This window comes from Lithobates pipiens, unplaced genomic scaffold, assembly GCF_037356315.1.
Source record: "Lithobates pipiens isolate NorthernLeopardFrog02 unplaced genomic scaffold, aLitPip1_a1.2 Scaffold_28, whole genome shotgun sequence".
Lineage (NCBI taxonomy): Eukaryota > Metazoa > Chordata > Amphibia > Anura > Ranidae > Lithobates > Lithobates pipiens.
Genome location: NW_027507789.1, coordinates 29121 through 56629, shown reverse-complemented (window position 1 = coordinate 56629; position 27509 = coordinate 29121). Strand labels below are relative to the sequence as shown.

The window sequence follows — 27509 nt, the reverse complement described above, 5'->3', positions numbered from 1 at the left end:
CGCATGTGTCGGCTCCCGTGCGCATGCGTGGGAGTGACGTCATCGCGGCTTTGCCGAATGACAGCGGTGGAGCTGCGAGACCCCACCAACAAGATGGATGCGGCGGACTACAGGGGACAGCGGCGACTTCGCTGGCTCCTGTGTCAGGTAAGTGACACATAATGGGCTACTATGCGATGCGATGAGATGCATAGTAGTCCATTATGCTTTGCCTTTGCAGGGAATGAAAGAGGAAGTAAACTCATCAGGGTTTACTTCCTCTTTAAGCTTTGACAATACAAACTGGAATCGGATTGGTTACTATGCACAGCTGCACCAGATTTTACACTCCAAAGTTTTAGGTTGCATTCACACCTCAGCGCTTTGCATTAGGGGCAGATTTGCTGCAACATGTCAAATCAGCAGCTATTGCTGGCAAAAATCGCATGAAAATGCAGCAAAAATTGCAGCAAAATCACGCGACTTTTAGGTCGCACAAATGTGAAAGGGGCCTCAATTAATGTTATTAATGGGACAGTCAAAGCCAGTCAGCAGCCAAAGTGGCATCCAGGTCGCATCCAGCAAAGCCCCAATGGAAATTGTGTGTTGTGAATGGAATCTTGTGATAGGTTAAGGCAGCACCACATTACAGTCAGGATTACATCACAGAAAATAATCTTTTTAAAATCTAAAAAATGTTCCCAACTGATTGCATGCGATAATAAAGTAGAACTAAAGGCTTTTTTTCCATTTTGGATACAGCAAGCGAGGGTTTTACTCCTTGAAAGATGTTTTTTTTGCCATCTCTATCCCATTGGTAAGATTTCACTTCACTTCCTTTTCTGTAGCCAAACAGGAAGTAAAGGAATCCCAGTTGTCACCAGAACTAGTGTCCCCATTGGAAGATTTCCCCTTTATTCCTGTTCTGGAGACAACCCTAAATGTGGGATTTTTCTTCACTTTCACTTTAACAGTAAACAGGACAAATAGAGAAAATGGGTTTCCCCAGCAATAAAAACTTGACAGGGGCTGTAATCCCTCTCCATTCCATCTAAAACTAAAACAAACAAAAAAAAAAAAATCACCTTTAGTTACATTTTACCATAAAAAATATACAGACAAAAAAGGGCAATTTTTGTTTTTACAAAAAGTCAAAAAATAAAGTTCTGGTATTTCACCTGTAGTAGTCATGAATGGGTTAAATTGCAGAGTGGTGGAGGGGATTATGGGAGGGCTCATTGCACAGGGGGTGGGGCTTTGTGACAGGCAGGAAGTGTGTCAGCGAATGAGAAGCAGGAACTCAATCTGCATACAGGCTGCTGCTTCCCTCCCCCCTCCCTATGCATAGCCAGGACTGGGGACCATGGAGAGGACTGCAGAGGGGACCATGGAGAGGACCATGGAGAAGACTGCGGGGGGGACATTCAGGGGGACCCTCCTGGGGACCGTGGAGTACCAGCTGAGACTCTGGAGAGTTTGCAATCTTCTGATCTCCCTGTTCTTTGCTTTGGCGGCTTATGTCCAGGTGAGTCCATTCTGAAACTTTGTATCCCCAACATACAGATTGTTATTAAATAACTGTAAATCTGTATACATATATATACTGCAAATATCCACACACCCCCTCCCATGCCCCGGCACCTATGTATTATAACAGGATCCCTTTTTAGAAGCGCAGAAATTTCCAATTGGAACTTTTGCAACTTCACATCTGACCAAAGTTCAGAGTCAGAATTTAACCACTTCAGCCCCCGGCCAATTCTGACTCTCACATACATATGTAAAAAAAAAAAAAAAATATTGGATGTTGCAATTTGTTATGTCACGTGCTATTTGCGCATCGCTTTTTCAAGCGCAATTTCTTTCAGAAAAAGTACACTTTAATAAATTTTAATGCACACAAATACATCCCATTATTTAAAATAAAGTATAAAATATGTTTTGCTGAGTAAATGGATACCTAACGTGTCATGCTTTATAATTGCGCACGCCCATGGAACAGCAACAAACTGCAATACATTAATGTGGTTGTAAATGTTTGATTTAAAAAAAAAATATATAAATATCAAATGTGCTTTACGTACAGTGCCTTGAAAAAGTATTCATACCCCTTCAAATTCCCCACATTTTATTACAGCCAAAAACATAAATGTATTTTATTTGGATTTTATGTGATAGACGAACACAAAGTGTCACATAATTTTGAAGTGTAAGGAAAATGATAAATGATACAAATAAATATGTCAAAAGTGTAGGGGGGGGGGGGCATTTGTATGGCGCCTTTTTACTTCGATACCCCTAACTAAAATCTAGAGGAACCAATTGCCTTCAGAAGTCACCTAATTAGTAAATAGAGTCCACCTGTGTGTAATTTACTCTCAGTATATATACAGCTGTTCTGTGAAGCCCTCATGGGTTTGTTAGAGAACCTTAGTGAACAAACAGCATCATGAAGGCCAAGGAACACACCGGACAGGTCAGGGATAAAGTTGTGGAGAAGTATAAAGCAGGGTTAGGTAGTAAAAAAAAATCTCCCAAGCGTTGACCATCTCACAGAGCTCTGTTCAATCCATCATCGGAAAATGGAAAGAGTATGGCACAACTGCAAACCTACCAAGACATGGCCGTCCACCTAAACTGACCGGGCCGGGCAAGGAGAGCATTCATCAGAGAAGAGCCAAGAGGTCCATGGTAACTCTGGAGGAGCTGCAGAGATCCACAGCTCAGGGGGGAGAATCTGTCCACAGGACAACTATTAGTCATCTCTCCACAAATCTGCCCTTTATGGAAGAGTGACAAGAAGAAAGACATTGGAGAAAGAAAGTCATAAGAAGTCCTGTTTGTAGTTTGTGAGAAGCCATGTGGGGACACAGAAAACATGTGGAAGAAGGTGATCTGTCAGAGGAGACCAAAATTCAACTTTATGGCCTAAAAGCAAAACGCTATATGTGGGGAAATCTAACACCGCCCATCCCCCTGAACACACCATCCACACCGTGAGACATGGTGGTGGCAGCATCATGTGGTGGGGATGGTTTTCTTCAGCAGGGACAGGGAAGCTGGTCAGAGTTGATGGGAAGATGGATGGAGACAAATACAGGACAATCTTATGCCATGTACACACGACCGGACTTTTTGACAGCAAAGGTCTGACGGAACGAGTCCGTCGGACAATTCGATCTTGTGTGGGCTCCATTGGACCTTTGCTTGCCAAAAATCCAGCAGACTTTAGAAATAGAACATGTTTTAAGTTTTTCCACCGGAACTCCGCCAGACCGAGAAATCCGTTCATGTGTATGCTAGTCCGACGGACAAAAACCAACGCTAGGGCAGCTATTGGCTACTGGCTATGAACTTCCTTATTCTAGTCTGGTCGTACGTCATCACGTTCGAATCCGTCGGACTTTGGTGTGATTGTGTGTGGCCAAGTCTGTTCATTATGAAAACGTCCATCGGAACTCCGCCGAAAGTCCGTCGGAAAGACCGTCATACCTAGTCCCTCAAAGTCCGGTCGTGTGTAGGCGGCATTAGAAGAAAACCTGTTAGAGTCTGCAGAAGACTTGAGACCGGGGTGGAGGTTCACCTTCCAGCAGGACAACAACCTGAAACATCCAGCCAGAGCTACAATGGAATGGTTTAGATCAGGGGTCTCCAAACTTTCTAAACAAAGGGCCGGTTTACTGTTCTTCAGACTTCAGTGAGATCAGACTGTGGCCATCAGGAGTACAAAATGTCATAGCAACAGTGGGAATATAGCATCCCCCATTGTTAGTGTCATTGGGAGGAATTGTGCCCCATTGTTGGTGTCATTTGGTAGGAATTGTGCCATACCATTGGTTGCAGATCAAGGTATACAGAGCAGCCTCGCAGACCAGGGTAAACAGATATAGCAAAGTCTTGGGTCCCTAATGGTGACCTCCAGAGTTGGGGACAGCTGACACCCTTCAGTGTAGAGTGGGTTACAAGGCATGGTGGGTGTAATGCAAGATGAAATGGTGGGCACCAGACACTTTTTGACTGCAAAGAGATTTATTGTCTCTTGAACAGAACTGTGGGAGAGAGGGTTAGGGCCAGGACACCCTTAGGTAGATACAAAGATAATTTACAGACTCCGAGACTTCTATAGGTAGACAGCTATACAGGTGAAGGCCTTCAGCCAGACACCACTTCTGTATAGGTAGGACCGCTGTCTCCTATGGCAACAATATTGTAACGCAAACAGTTCTCAGCTTAATCCACAGTCACTCACTATGGGTATTTTCTCAACAAACTCCCAGTCCTTCACTAGACTTTGGATCCAATAGCTACTGGATCCCCTGAGCTCTTCCACTTTTAGCACTCAGTATCTTCCACAAGCGTCACCCCTGATGGGTCCCTGGCATTCACAGATGCTTCACAAGCATCACCTCTGCTGTCCCGCTGGGTCCCTCATTGGCACTTACTGAAGTTTTCCACTTCTTCACCGTCCCCAGCTGGTGAGAAGTCTGCTCTGGTATTGGCCTCAGTTTGCTCACAGTGGTCTCCGGTAACAAGGCGGATGGTCCCGTAGTGGCGACAGCTTCCCCTTTCACCTCCACTCACAGCTGGTTCCCCTTCCGGCTGAACAACTACTTCTGGTTGGACTACAAGCCCACAGTCCCAACCCTACGCTGCTTTCCCGCTCCTGGAAGGGCCCTCAGGAGCATAACACACGTCGACCTAAACAGCCATCCGGGTGCCATAGAACCGCGATCATCTGACTCCACCAAAATAAATAGGCTCTCCCAGCAGGCCAAGAGACCAAAGAAAATCCCTGCCCATTGGCTGAGACACCCCATCTATTCATGTCTGAGCTTGCAAAGCCCTTGTCTTATCTAATGTCATCAGCCTAGTGCCACCTAGTGACAGAAGAGAAAAGGTGCAACAAGTCCAGGTTTAGAGAGGAATCAATTGATCTTCTGACAATTGGCCAAGGCAACTATATTTAATGGCAACCCTGCCTAAACAGAGGGCTACACAGACCAGGGTACAGCAGCAGCTGTCTTCCAGCGGCACTTGTCGCTGGGGTCTCTCTCTCTCTCTCTCTCTCTCTCTCTCTCTCTCTCCCTCTCTCCCTCTCCCTCTCCCAACTATTGGTCGAAATCTACTTCCCCCATAATGACAACGTGAAAGAAGTTTGTTTGAAATCTTTGCAACTTTATTAAATAAAAAAAAATGGAAAAAAATCCCATGTACATAAGTATCACATGTTCCGCCCATGTACATAAGTATCACAGCCTCAATACTTTGGTGAAGCTCCTTTGGCACCAATTAAGCCTTGGTGAGTATGAGGCTACAAGCTTGTCACGCCTATTTTTGGGTCGTTTCTCCCATTCTTCTTTGTAGGACCTCTCAAGCTCCATCAGGTTGGATGGGGAGCATTGGTGCTCAGCCATTTTCAGATCTCTCCAGAAATTGGGTTCAAGTCTGGGCTCTGGCTGGGCCACTCAATGACATTCACAGAGTTGTCCCGTAGCCACGCCTTTCTCTGAGCGGTGCCTGGTTTCCTCCAGACAAGTTTTGCCATTCAGGCCAAAGAGTTCAATCTTTGTTTCATCAGACCAGAGGATTTTGTTTCTGATGGTCTGAGAGTCATTCAGGTTATTTTTTGGCAAACTCCAGGTGGGCTGTCATGTGCCTTTTCCTGAGGCGTGGCTTCTGTCTGGCCACTCTACCATACAGGCCTGATTGGAGTGCTGCAGAGATGGTTGTTCTTCTGGAAGGTCCTTCTTTCCACACAGAAATGCTGAAGCTCTGTCAGAGTGATCATCAGGTTCTTGGTCACCTCCCTGGCTAAGGCCCTTCTCCCCCGATCACTAAGTTTGGCCGGGGCGGCCCACTCTGGGAAGATTCCTAGTGGTTCCAAACTTCTTCCATCTACAGATGATGGAGGCCACTGTGCTCATTGGGACCTTCAATGCTGCAAAAATGTTTCTGTACCCTTCCCCCAATCTGTGCCTCCATACAATCCTTTCTTGGAGGTCTACAGACAATTCCTTGGACTTCATGGCTTGGTTTGTGTTCCGACATACACTGTTACCTGTGGGACCTTCTATAGACAGGTGTGTGCCTTTCCAAATCATGTCCAATAAACTGAATTTACAACAGGTGGACTCCAATCAAGTTGTAGAAACTAATGTGATTGCTCCAATTATGTTATTTGCTGGTCTCCCAATAACATTCATATTGTGGATTTATGTATTATTTATATAATATGTTATACACCATCTTTTCCTAACGGCCCACGCCTTGTATCTTCTCCTACAGATCAATGATCCTGACGCCGGAATGTGGATTGTAAGTGTACCTGCAGAATCCAGATTTATATAAACAAGCAAAAGTTCAGTAGTCTGGAGAATGTAATGTATAGCAAATTCTGGAGAATGTAATATATAGCACAATCTGGAGAATGTAATGTATAGCACATTGTGTATAATGCAGCAGTTTGGAAAATGTAATGAGCAACACAGAATATCGTCAGGAAGATGAAACCCTCCACTTGTCCCCTGGACCAGCTTCCAACCTCCCTGGTAAAAACTCATATCATTGTTCTAAGTCCCCTGATCACTGCTGTTATAAATCATTCCCTCCATTCCGTTCCCCATGTTTTAAAAAATGCCATTATCAAAATGCCATTGCTCAAAAAACCCACTCTTGATCCGGAAGTCCTATCCAACTATAGGCCCATTTCCAATCTCCCTTTCATATCTTCAGGGCCATCTTTAAGGCAAGGCAAAAGGGGCAGCTGCCCTGGGCCCCATCATTGTTGTGGGGCCCAAAGCAGCTGCCTCATACTTGCCATCTAGCCCAGTTTAAATTCTCTTGTCTCTTGATGTTTTAGTCCCAAGCTGTGTCCCAATATCTCAACGTGAACTTCTGTTACTAATGCTGCCCAGCTCTGCCCTATTGCTGTGTACAGATGACCCACGTGCAGGAGCTGTGTTTACATGTAAATAGTGGCTGCATTAGTATGTAAATAGCCGCTAATCGGCGGCATTGATATGTTAACAATGTTGACACATTGGTGTCAGTGTAGAAATCCCTTTTTATATTGGTGGCATTTTTTATTGGTGGCGTAAAATCCCCCATTACAGGGTGGTCAGTGCAAATTCCCTATTACATTGGTAGTCAGTGTAGAATCCCCCACTATATACTTACCAAAGATTTCCAGCTTTGCTCTACATGATTCAGAATTTGCCACAGTGTACTGCCTCCTAATCAATCCCATCACCCCACAACTGCCACTGATCCTATCAACCCCCCAGCATTGCCACTGATCACCCCCCCCCCAGCATTGCCACTGATACCAGGAGTACTAGTATTCCTAGGTGTTTTCTGTCTATTGATGTGTCCCCTCACCTTCCTAGTTCATGGTGTGCAGGCAGTAAGGAGATAATGTGCTGTAATCTTTAGCAACCAATCAGTGATCAGTAATAATGTGCAGTTACCTCTAGCAACCAATTAGTGAGTGGTAAGGATATCCACTAACCAATCAGTTAGCAGTATTGATGTAAAGTAATCATTAGCAACTAATCAACAAGCAGACGTCCTGTGCTGTAACCTCTAGCAAATAATCAGAGAGCCATAATGTGTACTGTAATCTCTGGCAGCCAGTCAGTGAGCAGTAATGATACACTGTAACCTCTAGCAGCCAGTCAGTGAGCAGTAATGATACACTGTAACCTCTAGCACTCTAGCAGCCAGTCAGTGAGCGGTAACGATACACTGTAACCTCTAGCAGCCAGTCAGTGAGTGGTAACGATACACTGTAACGTCTGGCAATCAATCACAGTCGCTGCCTGATCTGATTCAGTAAACTGATTTTGAGTCTAGCTGCTATTTATTGTATGTGCCTGGTGCAGAGCGAAATTACATGGAAGGGGGGCTCAACAAAATGTTTGACCGGCTTCCAATCAATATTAAAGACAGCCCTGCATAGCTTGGTGTACAAATGGGCTCCAAACTTAGTTTTGAGGGCCATATAAATCACCTATGTAAGGCCTCTTTCTATCATCTCCGCGACCTCTCTAAACTTCGTACCATTCTCTCAGATCTCTCAGATGCCAAAAAGCTGCTTCATGCTTTTGTCTACTCCAGACTGGACTACTGTAAGACACTTCTCATTGGGATTCTTAGAAAGAGTCTGCAGAGGCTTCAGTACATCCAAAGCTCTACAGCGAGGATCCTGATGAGAGTGCGGAAACATGAGCACATTACCCCGTTCTCCACTCACTCCACTGGCTTCCTGTCTCCACCAGGGTTGAGTAGAATGTCTCTGTCTCTTTCCTCACATACTAATGTATTCATGGACATGTCCCCCTCTACCTCAAAGAACTTCTCGTACCACAAAACACAACACGTCCCCTCCCCTCCCATCACTCAAACCTTCTTCATCTACCGAGAACTAGACTCAGGACAATGGGAGACTGGGCCTTCTGTGCAGCTACCCCGCGCCTGTGGAAGGCCCTACCTGACACCTTGAGGGCTCCTCAATCCACTGACTGATTTAAAAAAGGTCTTAAGACATTTCTTATTACCAAAGCCTTTTGTCCATTTTAGTTTTACGTTTCATTATATAAATTGGATCTTTTTCTTTTTTTGTATTAACCTGTAGCACTTTGAGATCTTTTGATGAAACGGGCATTATAAATAAAATGTATTATTATTATAACACAGTGTATAGGGTTCAGTGGTCTGAGGAATGTAATGTATAACACAGCATATAAAATTCAGAAGTCTGGAAAATATAATCAGTAGCACAGTGTACATATTGCAGCAGTCTAGGGAATATGATGGACAACACCATGTGCAGAGTTCCCATAGACGTCAAAGTGACGTGTTTCTTTAGCCAATCACTGCTAACTTCCAGACTGATTCTGCAATTAGTCTGTATTAGCCAGCTGACCACCATGCCACACTCAGCATTTTGCCCATCACAGTCAGAAATCAGCTAACCAATTAGCCTATTCTGGGCTGCTCCAATCAACTTTCAAACTGCAATCTTACCGGAGTATTACACGCACACTTCCACTTATTGGACTGTAATGCAATTTCTGGTATGTCATGTTATGGCAATCACATTCAACCTGCTACAATCCTTGATTACAAGACCAACAAGCAGTGTGAATGAATGAATGAATGGGTGCACGGCTGTGATTTCCTCATCATGACAAGTTGTCTTTTTTATATTGTTGGATGGTCATTCACTGAATTTTTTTGCTGTTTTGTGATTTCAATGGTGAGTTTTTTTTCTACAATAAAATACTTTTAAATCAACCGTGGTGTATAATCTCTAAAGTGACCTTCTTGGTAGGCTCTCTTTGTCTATGCGTGGTTTGGTCACGTGGACTGCACCATGTATGCATTGCCTATGTGGTGAATGGTTGGGATAGAATTTATTTATAGGAGAAAAAAATAAATAAAAATATATACACGCACACACACACACACGGTTTGACAGTTTAAGCGGTGGATCCAGGCTATACAATTTGCATTTTTTCATACAAAGTTCAGCAGTCTGAAAATTGTAATATATAGCACAGCATACAAAGCACAGCATACACAGTTAAGCGGTCTGGAGAATATAATGTATAGTATAGCACAGTGTACACAGTGCAGCAGTCTGGAGAATATAATGTATAGCACAGCGTACACAGTGCAGCAGTCTGGAGAATATAATCAATGTGGATAATTAGAAGACTCTGGACAGCCGCACTCCAAAACAAATTCAATGCCTTTTATTCATAAAACAGGATCACACCAAATGAATCACAGCAAAGCAACAACCGATAGCGTGTTTCACACTACCAAGAGTGCTTATTCATAGCTAAAGAAAATAATGTATAGCACAGCGTACACAGTGCAGCATTCTGGAAAATATAATGTATAGCACAGCGTACACCGTGCAGCAGTCTGGAGAATATACTGTAATGTATAGCACAGCGTACACCATGCAGCAGTCTGTGGAATGTTAGACCCCTTTCACACTGTGGCCATGGCTGCACTAGTGGTAAAGTGCCGTTAGTTTTAGCGGCGCTTTACCGCCGTTCTAGTGGCACTTTTCGACCGATAAAAACCCCTGATAGCTGCCGAATAAAGGGTTAAAAATGCCCTTGTTTCGGCGCTTCGGCAGGGCATTTTGGGAGCAGTGTATACACCGCCCCCCAAAGATGCTGCTTGCAGGACTTTTTCGAACGTCCTGCAAGCACACCGCCCCAGTGTGAAAGCTCGGGCTCTCACATTTGTGGATGCACGGGAGGTGCTTTTCAGGCACTATTTCTAGGGCTAAAACGCCTAAAAAATGCCTTCCGTGAGAAAGGGCTCTAAAGTATAACGCTGTATGCAGAATTCAGTAGACTGGGGTATGTAACGTATATCTGAACCCCAGGCAAACAGCCAATACGATGGAATACAGAGAAAGGAGATTTGTATTGCCAGATCATGTTCTAGTTTTGGTCTGTATACCTTCTTGGTTGATTCACAATATGCAGATCAGAAATCGCATTAAAAAGTAAAATGTAAAAAGTGTATAGAGAAGCTCCACCCTGAATGACACTAAACAAGCCTGCTTTCCTCATTGCAGGTGATCTATCTGATCCCGGCCAGTCTCATTCTTCTGCTCAGCATCAATCCAGATGTAACGGGTAAGACACGCCCACATTAGAGACTGGACTCCACCCCCTATATCCCATTATATGATTCATAAATCGTACATGAATTTACAAGCAACACCCAAAACCAGCCAGGTTTGGATGGGGTGGAGAAGGTTTGGAACCTCTGTGACCTTCTGTTAACATTTGTGTCCCCAATGAGTATATTTCCCCTCACCCCCGTCCCAGTAACACAGACAAACGGATACATTTGTCACTTCCCCTCCCTATCCTAAGGAAATGGAAAGTTTTGGCTGGGAGAACAAAGTATAATCGCTCCAGGCATATTTTGGCTGCCTTAGCCAACCACAGGTGCTATGGATGTTTAAAGGGGCCCATCTCACCCCCAAAATCTTCCCTTAGTTCAAAGCTCAGGCCACACAACCATCAAGCTCACAATTTAACAAACTTTATTGTTAGAAGTCTCTCACCTCTTCCTCCAGGCTCTGCTCTTCACATAATACATTGTTGGACCGGAGGTGGAGTGGGATTGGACCGGAGGTGGAGTGGGATTGGACCGGAGGTCTGACTATACTTTAAGGAGGGTGAAACACCTCCGAAGAGGAGCAGAGTCTGGCAGAAATTAGAGTGACTTGAAACAATACATTTCCAATTTGAAATCAGCAGTTGTATTTTATTTTTGTTTCAATGTTTTTATTGATTATTATTGATAAAACAAATATTGCATGTTACATACACATAGTAAAACATAAATCTGAATATCATTGTAATTATGAAATACAGAATTTGAAAATAAAGCAACAATATGAATTGATATTTGGCATAAGATAGACATGCATATGTTGTATTTTATATTGCTGAAAGATTGGGCTGGGGGTTAGACTGTATATAAGTATTCTGGAAATGCATGACCAGCATTAATATATAAGGTTAAATGCGTGCTGGCCCTTGTGTCTTGCCATGCTTCATGTGGGCCATGTTGGAAATAATCTCTTGTGAAGGTGGAGTTAGACTGGGGGTGGACACTAGATTACTAGAGGATAAAATGGCCATATGTGGAGTGAATTTCTGAGAGTTCCGGACAAACATAAAAAATCTTTATGTGTAGGCCAGCTGTAGACCAGAGGTAGCGCTTGACCAGAGGAGATGTATTTTACTATGATGGTTCATGTGGACCACATTGGAAATACTGTCTTGTGAACAGCAGGAGCATTATAGAACCCAAAACTTGCTTTTCTTAGTTTTAGTGGAATGTGGAAGAATTAGACCCCCTGTCAGGTTACTACTGCTGTCTGTGTCCCCACTGGGCAAATGTATAAGCTTTGTGACACCAACACAGAAAGTGATCACAGGAAAAGGACATGAGGGGAAATCCACCAATGGGGACACCGGTTCAGGGATTTCCCTCACTTTGCAGATATTTCCTCTTACTTTCTGTAGTGTCTCCAGGACAGAAACTTTCCTCTATGTGACACAAACAGCAAAACAAAGAAGTTTGACCAAAACGCAACTTTAAAAAGTTTTGGCTCTAGGTACGATGCTTTTAGATCTCCAACAATTTCCGAGAGATGCGTTTCAGTCTTCTAAATGTGGTGGTTAGAAGCGGCGGAGGATAAAGTCCATCATCACTGGGGCTTCTGTTGTCCACATTTGAATGTGATATTATTCTGATTTGTTGTGCAGGTCATGTGATCTGGAAGACGCTATCGGATCTCCATTCCTTACTGTGTCTGGTTGGAGCTTTCGGTCTGTTTGCTTCTTGGCTTCTATATGGCAAGAAAAACATACTGCACGAGGAGGAGGGCAGGTAGGTCCTCACAGCATGTTATCTTCCAGCACTAGGCCTCCTCCGGTATTTATACACCCAGGTTGTGTCATTGGTCAGCTAATTTGGATTTTGTTTCCGCAGGGAGCTCTCTGGATTGGCCATTATCGTATTGTGGCTTCTTCTCTGCCGGAATTCTGGGAGGTGAGTGTCTGTTTTATGACCTTCATGACTTTGGAGGGCCCATCTGCTGAGTACTGACCTGTATATAACACATTCCTATATCACACCAAATGTTTTACAGGCAGTCTGTGGGTGGCACGAGGCTCCTAATCGCCGTCTCTATTTCAATCTTTCCCTTCATAACTTGGTTTTATATCTACTTCAACAAGGAGATGAGAACATCATGGCCACAACACTGCAAAACCGTCATCTGAGGTAGAAGAACCATAGTTTAGATTTTTGTTTTTGCCATAAACGAAATTGTTTTCAACCAGAAGAACTCACTGTACATGTTACAATCTATAGACTCCCCTTCAGATCTACCAACATCTATATAGTACAAGGATCTGCCTGTATACTTACAGAATTAGTGGATTGAATAGGTAGGTCCCAACATTACCTAGTTTTGGTAAACTTAAAGGACTTTGTACGAGGCGTGACAATTTGATTTTGGAATGGACCGGAAAAAAAGGTTTGTGTAGGGGCAATGTCATGGTGGAAAATTCACTTGCCAGGCCAGAGTTCTGGTCTTTTGTTCGAACAGAGTCCCATAATTTTTTTTTTTTTTCAGAATTTCCAAGTAAGAATGTTGGTTGACCATTATACCATGTTCTGAATTTGTAGTGAACTATCAAACACACCAGCACTATTATACGAGGGTTCGCACTCTGTCCACATTTGTGTCATTGTGGACATCCTCCCGCCCCTCCTTAAACTGCCCATGTCATTCTAAAATACTTGATTTCTTCATGGAATGTTCACCATACGCCTGTTGTAATAGCTAAACTTTCCTTCACACCTTTTTGCAAATTTTTAAGCAAAATTTAATTAATTTGCTGCTCCAGATTCTCATCCGCACACACTTGTTATTTCTTATACTACTCCAAAAAGATGGAGTCCACTGGTCTGCATCCCAGGAGAGTGCAACTTAGAACATATCAGAACATGACTGTGTGCGAATGCCTGTGTAACTCACCACCATAGTGCTACACTGTGGGCATTCCAGGAATTAAACTGTCACACCTTGTACACAATGTACCATGTAACCAGGCTGCAAACAAAGCTACAGCCTCTGTCAGGTACTACTTTCTGTGATGGTATTAGGAATATTTACCTTCCCTTCCTGTTAGGACACGAAGTAGTGTGGAAACTCCCCAATGGGAACACAGAAAAGATGCATTGTTAGTAGAATGAACTACACTGGAATAATGAAAGTCTGGCAATTATGTACTGCTGAAAATGGCCCAGCTTCAGTAAACATTATCTTAGCGTTGGTGGTGAGTAGGAGGAGTAGTGCCCCATCATTGGTGTCAGTGGAAGGAATATTGCCCCATCATTGGTGTCAATGGGAAGAATAGTGCCCCATAATTGGTATCAGTGGGAGGAATCGTGCCCCATCATTGGTGTCAGTGGGAGGAATAGTGCCTCCTTATTGGTGTCAGTGGTAGGAACAGTGCCCCATCATTGGTGTCAGTGGTAGGAACAGTGTCCCATCATTGGTGTCAGTGGGAGTGGTGCCTCTGGTGAGGACGAAGGCTCAGAGGCCATTCGGAAGCAAGTGGTGGTCGCAATAAAAGGTCCTAAATCAGGAGATGGATAAGCTTTACAAGCTATGAGTGGAGCTAAAGCATCTGCGAAGGCAGCGTGAGGGCTTACACAGCCAGAAACGAGGATCCATGGATCCGGAGATCCAGTTGGCCAAAGTCTGTGTGGACCATCAGGAGACCATCCTGGCCATGTTGGAAGGCACAGATGGGCCCTTCAAGGAGAAGTTTGGAAATGACAGGAGGTTTGGAAGGATGACAAAGATGGAGGTGGAGGAGACCCCCAATTCCGCCCCCCTGCCCCCTCAGGGAGAGGTAAGCAGCCCCATGCCTTCCCAGGACTCAGGAGGCATGCTGAGGGCCATCCAGGTCATGGAGTCTCCTATGCGGGGGGGGGGGGGGGGATCGGTTAGTATTTAATGAGGAGGACATTACAGATGATGTACTTGATAATATAAAGCCAGCCAAGTCCAATGTTGTGGATAAGACTGTGTTTGTGCCTTTCCTTTTTGTGACTGATAACAATCACCCTAGCACCAGTGTGATGGACAATCCTCTTGCTACAGATTCTGCTAATTCACTTCAAACTGTTGATAATGCTAATAATAATAATGTACAGACTAATGTAACTTCAGTGTGGGGCCTTGGCCCTGATAAACCTACATTTGCTCAGGTGGTACGCTTTGCTCCTGGTAGCTCTGCTCCCAAGCGGGGTTTTCCCCTACAGCCTACCACTTTGGGCACCCCGGGATCTGGTCTTGGGTCTCTGGCTTCCGCTGGGGGTCCAAGACGTAATGTAGTAATTCTGAAATGGGAAGGTGGTGCAGTCCCTCCAGCTGGGACAAGGGATTATACGGTTAGCTTCACCAGGCCAGAGGGTCTTGACTTGTTCTGGGAGCGATATGAGGCTCGGTGCAGGTCAAGACCTGAATGGGAAGGTCTGGCCCCAGTTGCGATTTCTCAGAGGTCAACAGTAAAAAAAAAAAAATCACTATCATTTTGACTAATGAGAGCGTCCCCGCTCGGGATTTAGAGGTTTGGTTGCCGAACTATGGGGAGGTTTTGATTAAGCCCAGCAAAATCCTAGATGAGCGTAACATCTGGACTGGGGGTTGTCAGTAACAGTCAGGTTGGCCAGGGATGAGAATGTTGTCCGTCACCTGCCCTCCTCAGCTTTTATAGGGTGGGATAGGATGACTATTTTCTACCCTGATCCAAGCTGTGTCACCGCTGTGGAGAAAAGGGGCATTTGAGCTCATCCTGTTCAGCCTTGATATGTTCAGTGTGTTGGGGTCAGGGTCATATGGCCAAGGACTGCACCGATATGATCAGGTGCAACCTGTGCCTGCGCTTTGGCCATCCCTACAGCAGATGTCCTGAAGCCTGGCACAATATGGAGAAGGAGGTAATGGACTTGTCAGGGCTGGACGGGATGGAGGGTGAGGCCCCTGGTGTACCATCCTCCTCTGCGGTGACTGACTCCCCTGGTCCTGCTCAGGATCCCTCTCTAGTCCCTATGGCCACCCCTCCTGTGTCTGTAAGTATTCCTTCTGTATCTGTCTCTGTGTCCCCCCAACCTACTGTACCCTCTCCTCTTGTGTCATAACCTTCCAAGTCTGTGCCCTTCGGGTCAGTTACCCCCCCCCCCCCCCCCAGGTGTCTACCCCTTCTAAGTCTGTCTCAAAGGGAACACCACCCCCACCAGGAGTGGTAGCAGGTACTAAAAAGGTCACTTAAAGAAGTCTTCTGTGAAGACTCCAAAGAAAAAAAAACAAGAGATTATGGCATCTCTGAAGATGACCTGCAGTACCTGGAGGAGAGAAGGAAGGTTGGGAAGCTGAAGCAGGCAGTGAGGACGGAACGGGCTCCAGTGCCTGTCTCCAACCGTCATAGGACCTCTGAATGGTATGTTTCTTCATCTGGAGCTTATTCGTAGCGAAGTTCTGATTCTGAAATGGAGTTCTAGGCGACATCAAGAAAGAGAGAAGCTTCTGGTGATGAGCAGTAGAGGGGAAGAAGCAATCCACCCAATAACCCAAATGGCGGTTCCCCCTCCGTTAAAAGTGGCGACAATAAATGTCGCCAGCATTAAGTCAGTAAGAGCTCGTTCCATGGCCTTCTTTTTGTTCAGCCAATTAGACGCTGAAATTTTATTTTTGCAAGAGACTAGGCTCACCTCCTTGGCAGATATTCATATGGCCAAGAGAGAGTGGAGGTATGGTCCATCTAAGGCTCGGTTCACACAGGGGCGACTTGTCCAGGCGACTACACCGCCTAACAAGTTGCGCTCCATTCTCTACTATGGAACCGTTCTAATCCGACTTAGAAAAAAGGTTCCTGTACTATTTTTGGGGCGACTTCAGGCGACTTGCATTGACTTCCATACAGAAGTCGTTTTGCAGGTCGCTGCTGATCGTGTGCAGGTCGCGGCGCTGCAAGTTGTGCCGCCCCTGTGTGAACCGAGCCTTACTGGTCTCTTGTGGCTGAGCCTTACGGCGGTGTTGTTTAAAACCGGCATGGTAAATGTTCGGCAGGTTATTGAGATGGAGATTGGGAGATGTATGGTCTTACTTGTCCTTGTGGGGGGGCAGGACCTGCGCCTAATTAATGATTATGGGCCGCACACAAAGTGGGACAGGAAATGCCTTTTTACAAGGATCAAGCCATTTCTTTTTACATCCCGGCAAGTGGTCTTTGGAGGTGACTTTAATACAGTAACTAGGCCCAAGGACAGGAAGGACTTCAAGGACAGGCTGGGATATGATAGCGTTTTTTTAAATAGTATGGTTAGGGATGCTGGTCTTGTGGATGTGCACATTAAGCACCTCCCGGATGACACCGGGTTCACCTTTCATAGAGGTAGTAGTCAGAGTAGGATAGATCACTGTATGCTATCTGTGGTCCTGAATGCTTTAGACGCCCCTCAGAGGGGCAAGGCATCTGGAGATTGAATTCGACTCTACTCAAGGAAGAACATGTTAGACAATCCTTTTAAGGAATTCTTTCAGGCTCAGGTGACCATCCTGGACGTTTGTAGCAGCAAGGCTGAGTGGTGGGAGCTGACCAAAAAGAGGATCGGTGGATTCTTGAGTGGCCTAGCCAATAGAAAACAGTTTAATAAATACGTGACCTACCAACATCTACGGAGGAAGCTGGATATTCTTGTCTCGAGAGGAGATCCTGGGGCAATCTCCAAAGTGAAACTCCTTCTCAGGAAGTGTCAATATGACCGGCATGCCTCTTTGGTTCTGGAGAGGGACTATGGGAAGTACCACTCGCCTGACCCTTACCAGAACTGCAAACAAGGTGTAGCTGTTAAAATGGTTGTTGGCCTTAAGGACAGTACAGGTTCCTTGACAAAGTCCAGGTCAGGGATCCTGGAGGTTGTGAGGTCCTTTTATGCTGACCTTCTTGGGAGGAAAGAGCTTGACCGTGACAAGATGGACAGCTTTTTGGACTCTACTCCAGGTCTAAATGGTAGAGATGTTCCATTGATGAATTTGACAGAGGAGATCACAGTTGATGAGGTGATGAGGGCAATTGAACAGCTTGCCATCAAAAAGTCACCTCGACCGAATGGCTTGACGGCTGAGTTTTACAAAGCCTTTAAGTCTATTCTGGCCCCACATTTGGTAGAGGTTTTTAACAGTTGCCTTGCTAAGGGGGTGCTTTCCCCTTCCATGAGGCACTTGGCTGTGATTCTTCTTTCAAAGGGTAAAGATCTTTCGATGATTGAGAATTGGCACCCCATCAGCCTTCTTAATGTCGATAGAAAGATACTGGCAAAGATTCTTTTCTGGTGCCTATCGTCAGTAGCAGAGTCTTTGCTTTCTCACCATCTGCACTGTTCGGTCCATGGTAGAAGCACCTTCACAGCGGTTTTAGCTGTGCGGGAGGCCTTGGAGTGGTGCAGGGCTGCAGCCTGGGGAAAGTATTTGCTGAATTGGATCAGGCAAAGGCTTTTGATTGTGTTAACTATGAGTACCTGTGGTTGTCGGGTGGTTTTGTAGATTGGTTAAAAGTCTTGTATAAGGGGGCAGAAAGCTATCCTCTTGTTAATGGTTGGGTTGGGCAGTCCTTTGAGGTTGGCTCCGGGGTGCACCAGGGTTGTTCCCCGAGTCCCCTGCTCTATGTGTTTTGCAATCGATCGCATCCAGCCATCGGGATGCAGTATGGAGACCACTTATCTAGATCTATGAGAATTCCACTGTCACTGCTGTTCCCGTTAAATCTATCTAGTCAGACCAATGCCATCTATGTGATGTTTGAGTAATTGGGAAAAGGCAGTGAGTGATGTTTTGGTGGATAATTTTTACTTGTTGGGTTGTAGTACTAGATAGACTTTTAAATAATATGTCTGCCGATTCAGGATAGATTTTATTAATTCAGTCTTTTTATTTGACTAGGAACAAAGAACCACATAGAATAAATGGATGTTCCCGCATTGATATCCCTGAAGTCCTTAGATTCCGTCTCAGCAAGTGGTTAGGAATAATGGCTGGTTTCCCTGAAGAACTTTCTTGGACATTCCTAGATACATACAGACTTATTTTATGTTGAATATCTGGAAAGAGAGGCATCATGGCTATTATCTGGTGTATAAGCACAATGATAATGTAGATAATCCCAAGGTCTACTGGAGAAAGCAGTGTTGGGGACAATTTATGGAAAGAGATGTCACTTTGTATTTATTTTATAGGACAAAAAAGTCTTGAAAAGAAGTGCAGTTGACATATGTTTGATTTGTGCCAGTGTAGGTGACCTCACCATCATTAATGCTTGAAGTATCCTTTCATCAGCTGGCTGTTGCCTGCAGAGACAGGTGCAAGTTTTTTTTCTCAGGAATGGTTACCTCATCCAGAACCCTCATCTGCTGTCTGAGATGGAAGAGAAGATTCTGTTGGCCACCCGATGGGAATTTTATCATAGATGACCAAATGATGCAGAAGGAGCACAAACCTACAACTCAAAGGGGTTTCCAGTTCAAATAAAAATCCCATCTGCTTAGAAATCTTGTCCATAATCCAAGGCAAATAGGCTGATGATTTACAAAATGGTGTGTCGGAGCAACTGATCTATGTAATGTAAAAGTTTTTCCTCTTTATAATTATTAATATTTTATTTTCAATAAATTTACAAGATTGTTTCCCTGTGGTAAGGGACTTCTGTGGAACTCAATCATACATACCCTACAATACCAAGATTGTGTTGGAAATGTCTTGACGGCAAAGGTATATACTTACACATTTAGTGAGAACAACAATAGTTGCTTTTTGGTGGAACCTATTTACTACGTCAAGGGTCTCCAAACTTTCTAAGCAAAGGGCCAGTTTACTGTCCTACAGAGGGGGCCATAGTGTGGCTAGTGGGAGTAGAACATGCCCCAGCATCAATGGAAGTAAACAATGCCCCATCGTATCTAGTGTGAGGAATAGTGTCCCATCCTTGGTGTCAGTGGGGGGAATAGTGTTCCATCCTTGGTGTCAGTGGGGGGGAATAGTGTCCCATCCTTGGTGTCAGTGGGGGGGAATAGTGTCCCATCCTTGGTGTCAGTGGGGGGGAATAGTGTCCCATCCTTGGTGTCAGTGGGGGGGAATAGTGTCCCATCCTTGGTGTCAGTGGGGGGGAATAGTGTCCCATCCTTGGTGTCAGTGGGGGGAATAGTGTCCCATCCTTGCTGTCAGTGAGAGGAATAGTGCCCCAATGGCCAGACACAGGCAAGCAAAGGGCCATATCCAGCCTTTTCTAAGATTAGGGAGGGCATTTTAGGACACTGCCTTATGGCTGTATGTATGGCCATCTCCCAGCATTGGAAAAGAACAACTCTGCCGCATATCTTAGCATGGGCCCAGATTCTTAGTGAGATCATGACAATGGAAACACTAGTGGCTGAAGATGGCAATGATCCTAAATAGACCCATACAATGTGGACTTGTTGGGGGGCCTCACAGTTTCCTTGATCTCACATAATTACCCATATAATGATTGTACTTGCGTAGATTGAATAACAGGTGGAACAAATCTGTCTTTTGCTGTGCTTGTTACCACACATTTTATTTTTAAGAATAAAGTTTTGTATTTGTGGCACAAGAGACAAAAAAATAGAACATGCATTTCACACATATCCAAGTTAAAAGCACATACATGGAGAACTTCAAACTCGATACGTTGCCATGTTTCATTAGGAGAGTTAAGCTAAGGACTGGAGTCTGGCAATGAACAAATAGCAGGCAGAAGATTTGTTCATGTTCTTTGTGTAGCGCCCTGTTCCTAATGAGCAGAAGCCATTGTTTTTCAAATTGAGTTGTCTGAAGCTGCAGTTGGGCTCAGGCTAATTATTCCAAAAAGTTCTGGTTTCTGTACCAGTCCAGCTGGGTTGCACTGGTTTCCACTTGACCGTAGGTGTCGCTGTCACCGCCAGTAAGTGTGGAAAGGCAGCAAGCTGGATGTATTGAATACCACCTCTTGCTCGGAAATAACTCAGTGGGACTGGTTTCCCTGCTGTGCATTCTGGGAGAGGGTATTTAAGGTACAGACGCCATTTTGCTGGGTCTTCTTTCTTTGGTCCGCTATCCCGACCTCATGGCACTCCTGGCCTGGGGTCTGTGTTGCATGGTCTTGTGCCATGGGGGGGTCGGCTGGCCGAGGCATTGTAACTGAGAGGGTAGGCCCAAAAAGTCTTGGGGCCTATTGATTCAGGGGTGGTCCTGTGCTGTCTCGCCAGTGGGGAGAAGCCAAGAAAACTGGAGGATCCAGGGGAGGACTTTTCTAGGAGAGGACCAAGCACAAGGCTGGTATCTCTGGAGGAGCCTGGAAACTTAGTTAGAGGATGCAACCCGGATCAAAGCCCATACAGTATCGCCGGGTCGGCTGAAAGAAAATTGGTACTGTATGGCAGTTCTTTAAATCTCTGAAGAATGCTTTAGTTCAATTGACAAGTCTGTGGCAGAGACTTTGTTGAGCATCTCACCGGCTGCTAGGTCAAGTGATACTGGCCTATCTGATGGTTGCTGGATCCAGTCTGTGGAGCTGTTTGTCCTCTGGATCTGACCAATATCTCTAACCCGTAATTATCAGGTGGCTGAGTGCCCCTTATCCTCTAACCCTCTATTGAAGGACTTTGTGCTTATCCTGAATAAATCTTTTGAAAAAGGACTAAGTGTGGATTCAATATTTGGGCTACTTTCCAACGGGACCCCTGAGACGGAGAAGCGAGCAGGTGAGGTAACGGTAAGCCATAATAAAACCAGCAGCTCCTTTGGGGGTCAGTGCTACATTTGTATAGTAGAAAACTTGAAGGATATATTTGTACTTATATACAGTGGGAGTGGGGGGATACTGATGGTCTCCCCTGCAGATTGTGTAAGTTTTTCCCACTTACAAAGAAATGAAGGGTCTATTTTTTTTTATCATAGGTGTATTTTATATGATAGAGACAGAATATCAACCAAAAATCCAGAAAAAAAAACACACATGATACAAATGTTATAAATGGAGTTGCAGTTAAGTGAGTAAAATAAGTATTTGATCCCCAAGCAAAACATGACTTAGTAGTTGGTGGAGAAACCCTTGTTGGCGATCAGAGGTCAGATGGTCATGAAAAAAGTGAGGGATCAGCCCAGAACTACAGGGGAGGAGCTTGTTAAGGATCTCAAGGTAGTTGGTACCACAGTCACCAAACAAACCATTGATAACACAATACACCGCCATGGATCCTGAAATCCTGCAGCCCCTGCAAGGTCCTCCTCCTCAGGAAGTCACATGGACAGGAACATCTGAAGTCTGCCAATGAACATCTAAATAATTCAGAGAAGGAATGGAAGAAAGTTCTGTGGTCAAAGGAGACCAAAATTCAGCTCTTTGGCAGTAACAGAGGGGGAGTCATACCAGATACAACCACAAGGGGGCATAGTGATGGTAATATGTGTATAGTAACACAGGTGGAGTCATACCAGATATAACCACAAGGGGGCAGCATAACGAATGTTATCTTCATATATTCCACTGCACATGCCTGAGCCGCCATTTTTCGTTAGACCATATGCAGTGATCCTCAATAAGATGGTGGCAACAACAGACACAGACTCGCTTACATCTCAGAAAACATAAAACGAGGAGGACCTCAATAAAATGGCGGATTGGTCGTTCTATAGAACCCACTTCTCGTAGCTCCGGGTTCATTGGTAAAAAATAAACTCCATGCGGGTCATTTTCTGTATAACAAAATAATTTCTGGTGTTCTGGCAGATAGTGTCCTGCCATCATATAGTGTCCACCCCGTACTGCACATGCGCAGTACGGAGCAGACGAAGCTTTGGAAAATCTCCGAAGATGAACGGCGCCTGCGCCGTGAGTGGAGGTGGTAGCCCCACCATCCAAGCGGACATAGGATTTGGAAAATTAGAGGGCCCCTCGCGGGCTCGCTTCGCTCGCCATGCTTCAGGTTCGGCCTCGCTGCGCTCGGTTCTTTTATATTCCAACTCTATGTCCACTTGGATGGTGGGGATAGAACCTGGACTCACGGCGCAGGAGTCGTTCATCCTCTGTTATTTTCGGAATCTGTGTGTGCTGTGTACTGCGCATGCGCAGTACACAGCGGACACTATCGGATAGGGGACAGTATATGATAGGACACCAACTCCAAGTCAAAGAAACATTATAAACTGTCCAATTAGATTATTGGGGTGGAGTATGGCCACTTTCCCAGCCTTTGTAAACCACAGCCGCTCGGACATGGTCACGCCCACCACACAGTGATTGGTGCTACATTTTCTACAAATAGCCTGACAGGGAAAACTAACTGCATGAGGAAAATGTCTGTGACGGCCGCCATATTACCAAAGACCAGAAAATTATTATGCTTGTTATAATGGTAGCTGCTCTGGTCACACGCAATACATTAAACAGCCACCATTTTCTTGAAGAACAAAACAATTATCTCCCATATAATGACAGTGGACTGGACATGCACTGTATCTCATGCAACCACTATGCTGACACCTTTTGGCTGATTCTGGTAGCGCTCACACTGATTTTCTATACATGGAATATAACAGGTACCCTGTCGCCACCTTGTGGATGAATGTGGTAGTACACTATATGACAGTAAAATGCTGCCATCCGGTGCCTGTATCTGTGAATGTCCCGCATAGAATATTATCTTTCCCTAATACAATCTGGTGTAGTGTCATATTTTGCTCCCCATTGTAGAATGCTCCAGAAGTGATGTTGCGGCCAGAAATTTCGCACTGCGCATGTGCGATGCTTTCCAAAGGATTTACGGCAATGCAGTTCAGTGAAACCATCAGATAATGTCAAGGAAGTGACTTGAAACTTTAGACGGAGCGGAGAGCGGCGGAGAGAGAGCGGGTAACCATGGCTCGGGGAGGGGATTACCTCCCCTATGTGCATTCGGGGAGGGAATTATCTGATGGTTTCAGTGGTCTGCATTGCCGCAAATCCTTTGGAACGCATGGCGCAAGTGTTTGCAAAGCATCGCGCATGCGCAGTGCAAAATTTCTGCCCGCAACGTCACTTCCAGAGCATTCTCCGAGGGGGAGCAAAATATGACACTACACTGGGCTGGTGTAACGACATATTTGGCAACCCAGCACAGTTTGCTACGGAAGTGACGTTTCGTCACCGCCATCTTGCTACAACCCACACTCGTCCACAGTAAGGATACACTAAGAAGGGGGAAAGCAGACATGTTGTTACACCCAACCGAAGTTTTGCATTTTACACGTATTTAAACAGTAAAGTGAGTCTATATAGTGAAATACAGTGCCTTGCGAAAGTATTCGGCCCCCTTGAACTTTTCAACCTTTTGCCACATTTTAGGCTTCAAACATAAAGATATAATATTTACATTTTTTGTGAAGAATCACCAACAAGTGGGACACAATTGTGAAGTGGAACGAAATCTATTGGATATTTTAAACTTTTTTAGCAAATAAAAAACTGAAAGGTGGTGCGTGCAATTCGGCCCCTTTACTTTCAGTGCAGCAAACTCACTCCAGAAGTTCAGCAAGGATCTCTGAATGATCCAATGTTGTCCTAAATGACTGATGGTGATAAATAGAATCCACCTGTGTGTAATCAAGTCTCTGTATAAATGCACCTGCTTTGTGATAGTCTCAGGGTTCTGTTGAAAGTGCAGAGAGCATCATGAAGACCAAGGAACACACCAGGCAGGTCCGTAATACTGTTGTGGAGAAGTTTAAAGACGGATTTGGATCCAAAAAGATTTCCCAAGCTTTAAACATCCCAAGGAGCACTGTGCAAGCGATCATTTTGAAATGGAAGGAGTATCAGACCACTGCAAATCTACCAATCCCTGGCCGTCCCTCTAAACTTTCAGCTCAGACAAGGAGAAGACTGATCAGAGATGCAGCCAAGAGGCCCATGATCACTCTGGATGAACTGCAGAGAACTACAGCTGAGGTGGGAGAGTCTGTCCATAGGACAACAATCAGTCGTACACTGCACAAATCTGGCCTTTATGGAAGAGTGGCAAGAAGAAAGCCATTTCTCAAAGATATCCATAAAAAGTCTTGTCTAAAGTTTGCCACAAGCCACCTGGGAGACACACCAAACATGTGGAAGAAGGTGCTCTGGTCAGATGAAACCAAAATCCAACTTTTTGCCCACAATGCAAAACGATATGTTTGGCGTAAAAGCAACACAGCTCATCACCCTCAACACACCATCCCCACTGTGAAACATGGTGGTGGCAGCATCATGGTTTGGGCCTGCTTTTCTTCAGCAGGGACAGGGAAGATGGTTAAAATTGAGGGGAAGATGGATGCAGCCAAATACAGGACCATTCTGGATGAAAACCTGTTGGAGTCTGCAAAAGACCTGAAACTGGGACAGAGATTTATCTTCCAACAAGACAATGATCCCAAACATACAGCAAAATCTACAAAGGAATGGTTCACAAATAAAAGTATCCAGGTGTTAGAATAGCCAAGTCAAAGTCCAGACCTGAATCCAATCGAGAATCTGTGGAAAGAGCTGAAAACTGCTGTTCACAAATGCTCTCCATCCAACCTCACTGAGCTCCAGCTGTTTTGCAAGGAAGAATGGGCAAGAATTTCAGTCTCTCGATGTGCAAAACTGATAGAGACACCCCAAGCGACTTGCAGCTGTAATCGCAGCAAAAGGTGGCTCTACAAAGTATTAACGCAAGGGGGCCGAATCATTTTGCATGCCCCACTTTTCATTTTTTTATTAGTTAAAAAAGTTTCAAAAATCCAATAGATTTCGTTCCACTTCACAATTGTGTACCACTTGTTGGCGATTCTTCACAAAAAATAAAAATGTTATATCTTTATGTTTGAAGTCTGAAATGTGGCAAAAGGTTGAAAAGTTCAAGGGGGCCGAATACTTTCGCAAGGCACTGTACAGGCCTTACAACTCTGTCTGACCACTTAGATGTTTAATTTTAAAAGCAGCGGCAACCCTGCTCATCTCACAGGTTTGCTAATCTGAGAGAAGTTCGCTGGTTTTAAAATTCAACATCAAAACATTCAGATGAAGTTCTAAGTCCTGTATTTCACTATAGAAACTCACTTTACTGTTATAAATATGTGTAAAATGCAAAACTCCTGTGGGTGTAACATGTTCGCTTTACCCCTTCTTACTGTATCCTTACTGTGGACGAGTGTGGGGTGTAGAAAGATGGCGGCAACGGAACGTCACTTCCATAGCAAAGTGCAACGGGTCACCGAATATGTTGTTACACCAGGAAGGAGCCCAATGTGTCAGGTCCACAACAAAAATTATTTTCTTGAGGATCTGCTTAGTTTACAAGCGATAGGAGAAGAACTTGCTGTTCGGAGAAGCTGTTATTCTAGGATGTCTGCGGCCGCCATCTTGTTGAAGAACAATGCATTCTTCTCTACTTTCCAAAATGGCTGCTCTGTGATCACATCGGAAGTAGGATTGGGGAAGTTGGTATATGGGGGATTAGGGGTATGGAATGGGGGCCTGGGGTAGATGTGGGTGATAAGGGGAATGAAATGGAAAAGGGATTAGGGGGATGGAATTCCAGAGATGGGGCCTAGGGGGATGGTTTAGGGAAGATGGGGGCCTGGGGTTGATATAGGTGTTATATGGGGATGGAATGGGGGTGGTGGAGGTCTAGGAGGTATGTATGGGGAGAGTAGGGGGATGGAATAGGGGAGATGAGGGCCTGGGGGGGGTGAATGGGGGGAGTAGAGGGATGGAACATCTGTGGGGAGGGAAAGGGGGATGGAATGGGGTGATGGGGGTGTACAGGGGGGGAATAGTCGGTGGAAGGGGGAATATATGTATAGTAGCACAGGAGAGTTATACCAGGTCAAACCACAAGGAGGCAGAGTGATAGTAATATTATATGTATAGCAACACAGGGGAGTCATACCAGATCCAACCACAAGGAGGCAGAGTGACGGTAATATATGTATAGTAACACAGAAGAGTCATACCAGATCCAACCACAAGGGGGCAGAGTGACGGTAATATATGTATAGTAACACAGAAGAGTCATACCAGATCCAACCACAAGGGGGCAGAGTGACGGTAATATTATATGTATAGTAACACGGGGGGAGTCATACCAGATACAACCACAAGGGGGATGAGTGACAGTAATATTATATGTATAGTAACACAGAAGAGTCATACCAGATGCAACCACAAGGGTGCAGAGTGACGGTAATATATGTATAGAAACACAGGGGGAGTCATACCAGATACAACCACAAAGGGGGTGAGTGAAGGTAATATTATATGTATAGTAACACAGGGGGAGTCATACCAGATACAACCACAAGGGGGGTGAGTGACGGTAATATTATATGTATAGTAACACAGGGGAGTCATACCAGATACAACCACAAGGGGGCAGAGTGACGGTAATATTATATATATAGTAACACAGGGGAGTCATACCAGATACAACCACAAGGAGGCAGAGTGATGGTAATATTATATGTATAGTAACACAGGGGAGTCATACCAGATACAACCACAAGGGAGCAGAGTGATGGTAATATTATATGTATAGTAACACAGGGGGAGTCATACCAGATACAACCACAAGGGGGCAGAGTGACGGTAATATTATATGTATAGTAACACAGGGGAGTCATACCTGATACAACCACAAGGGGGCAGAGTGACGGTAATATTATATATATAGTAACACAGGGGAGTCATACCAGATACAACCACAAGGAGGCAGAGTGATGGTAATATTATATGTATAGTAACACAGGGGAGTCATACCAGATACAACCACAAGGGAGCAGAGTGATGGTAATATATGTATAGTAACACAGGGGGAGTCATACCAGATACAACCACAAGGGGGCAGAGTGACGGTAA

General features: G+C 44.8%; 1 protein-coding gene across 1 annotated transcript; it reads left to right on the top strand.

Annotated features, from left to right (window-relative positions):
* The first annotated feature begins 38 nt into the window (after nt 1–38).
* TMEM220 (transmembrane protein 220) lies at nt 39–19292 on the top strand. The gene is made up of 7 exons (XM_077458531.1): nt 39–1504; nt 6265–6294; nt 10580–10640; nt 12291–12414; nt 12517–12576; nt 12677–12810; nt 18545–19292. Exons 1-6 carry the CDS (start codon nt 1343–1345, stop codon nt 12807–12809), a joined length of 570 nt encoding a protein of 189 aa, XP_077314657.1. The 5' UTR covers nt 39–1342; the 3' UTR covers nt 12810; nt 18545–19292.
* The last annotated feature ends 8217 nt before the right edge of the window (nt 19293–27509 follow it).

Coding starts and splice junctions, on each gene's coding strand:
- TMEM220 (XM_077458531.1), top strand. CDS start 1,343: ATGGAGAGGACTGCAGAGGGGACCATGGAGAGGACCATGGAGAAGACT. Junction 12,415..12,516: donor CTGCACGAGGAGGAGGGCAG/GTAGGTCCTCAC, acceptor TTGTTTCCGCAG/GGAGCTCTCTGGATTGGCCA. Junction 12,577..12,676: donor CTCTGCCGGAATTCTGGGAG/GTGAGTGTCTGT, acceptor AATGTTTTACAG/GCAGTCTGTGGGTGGCACGA.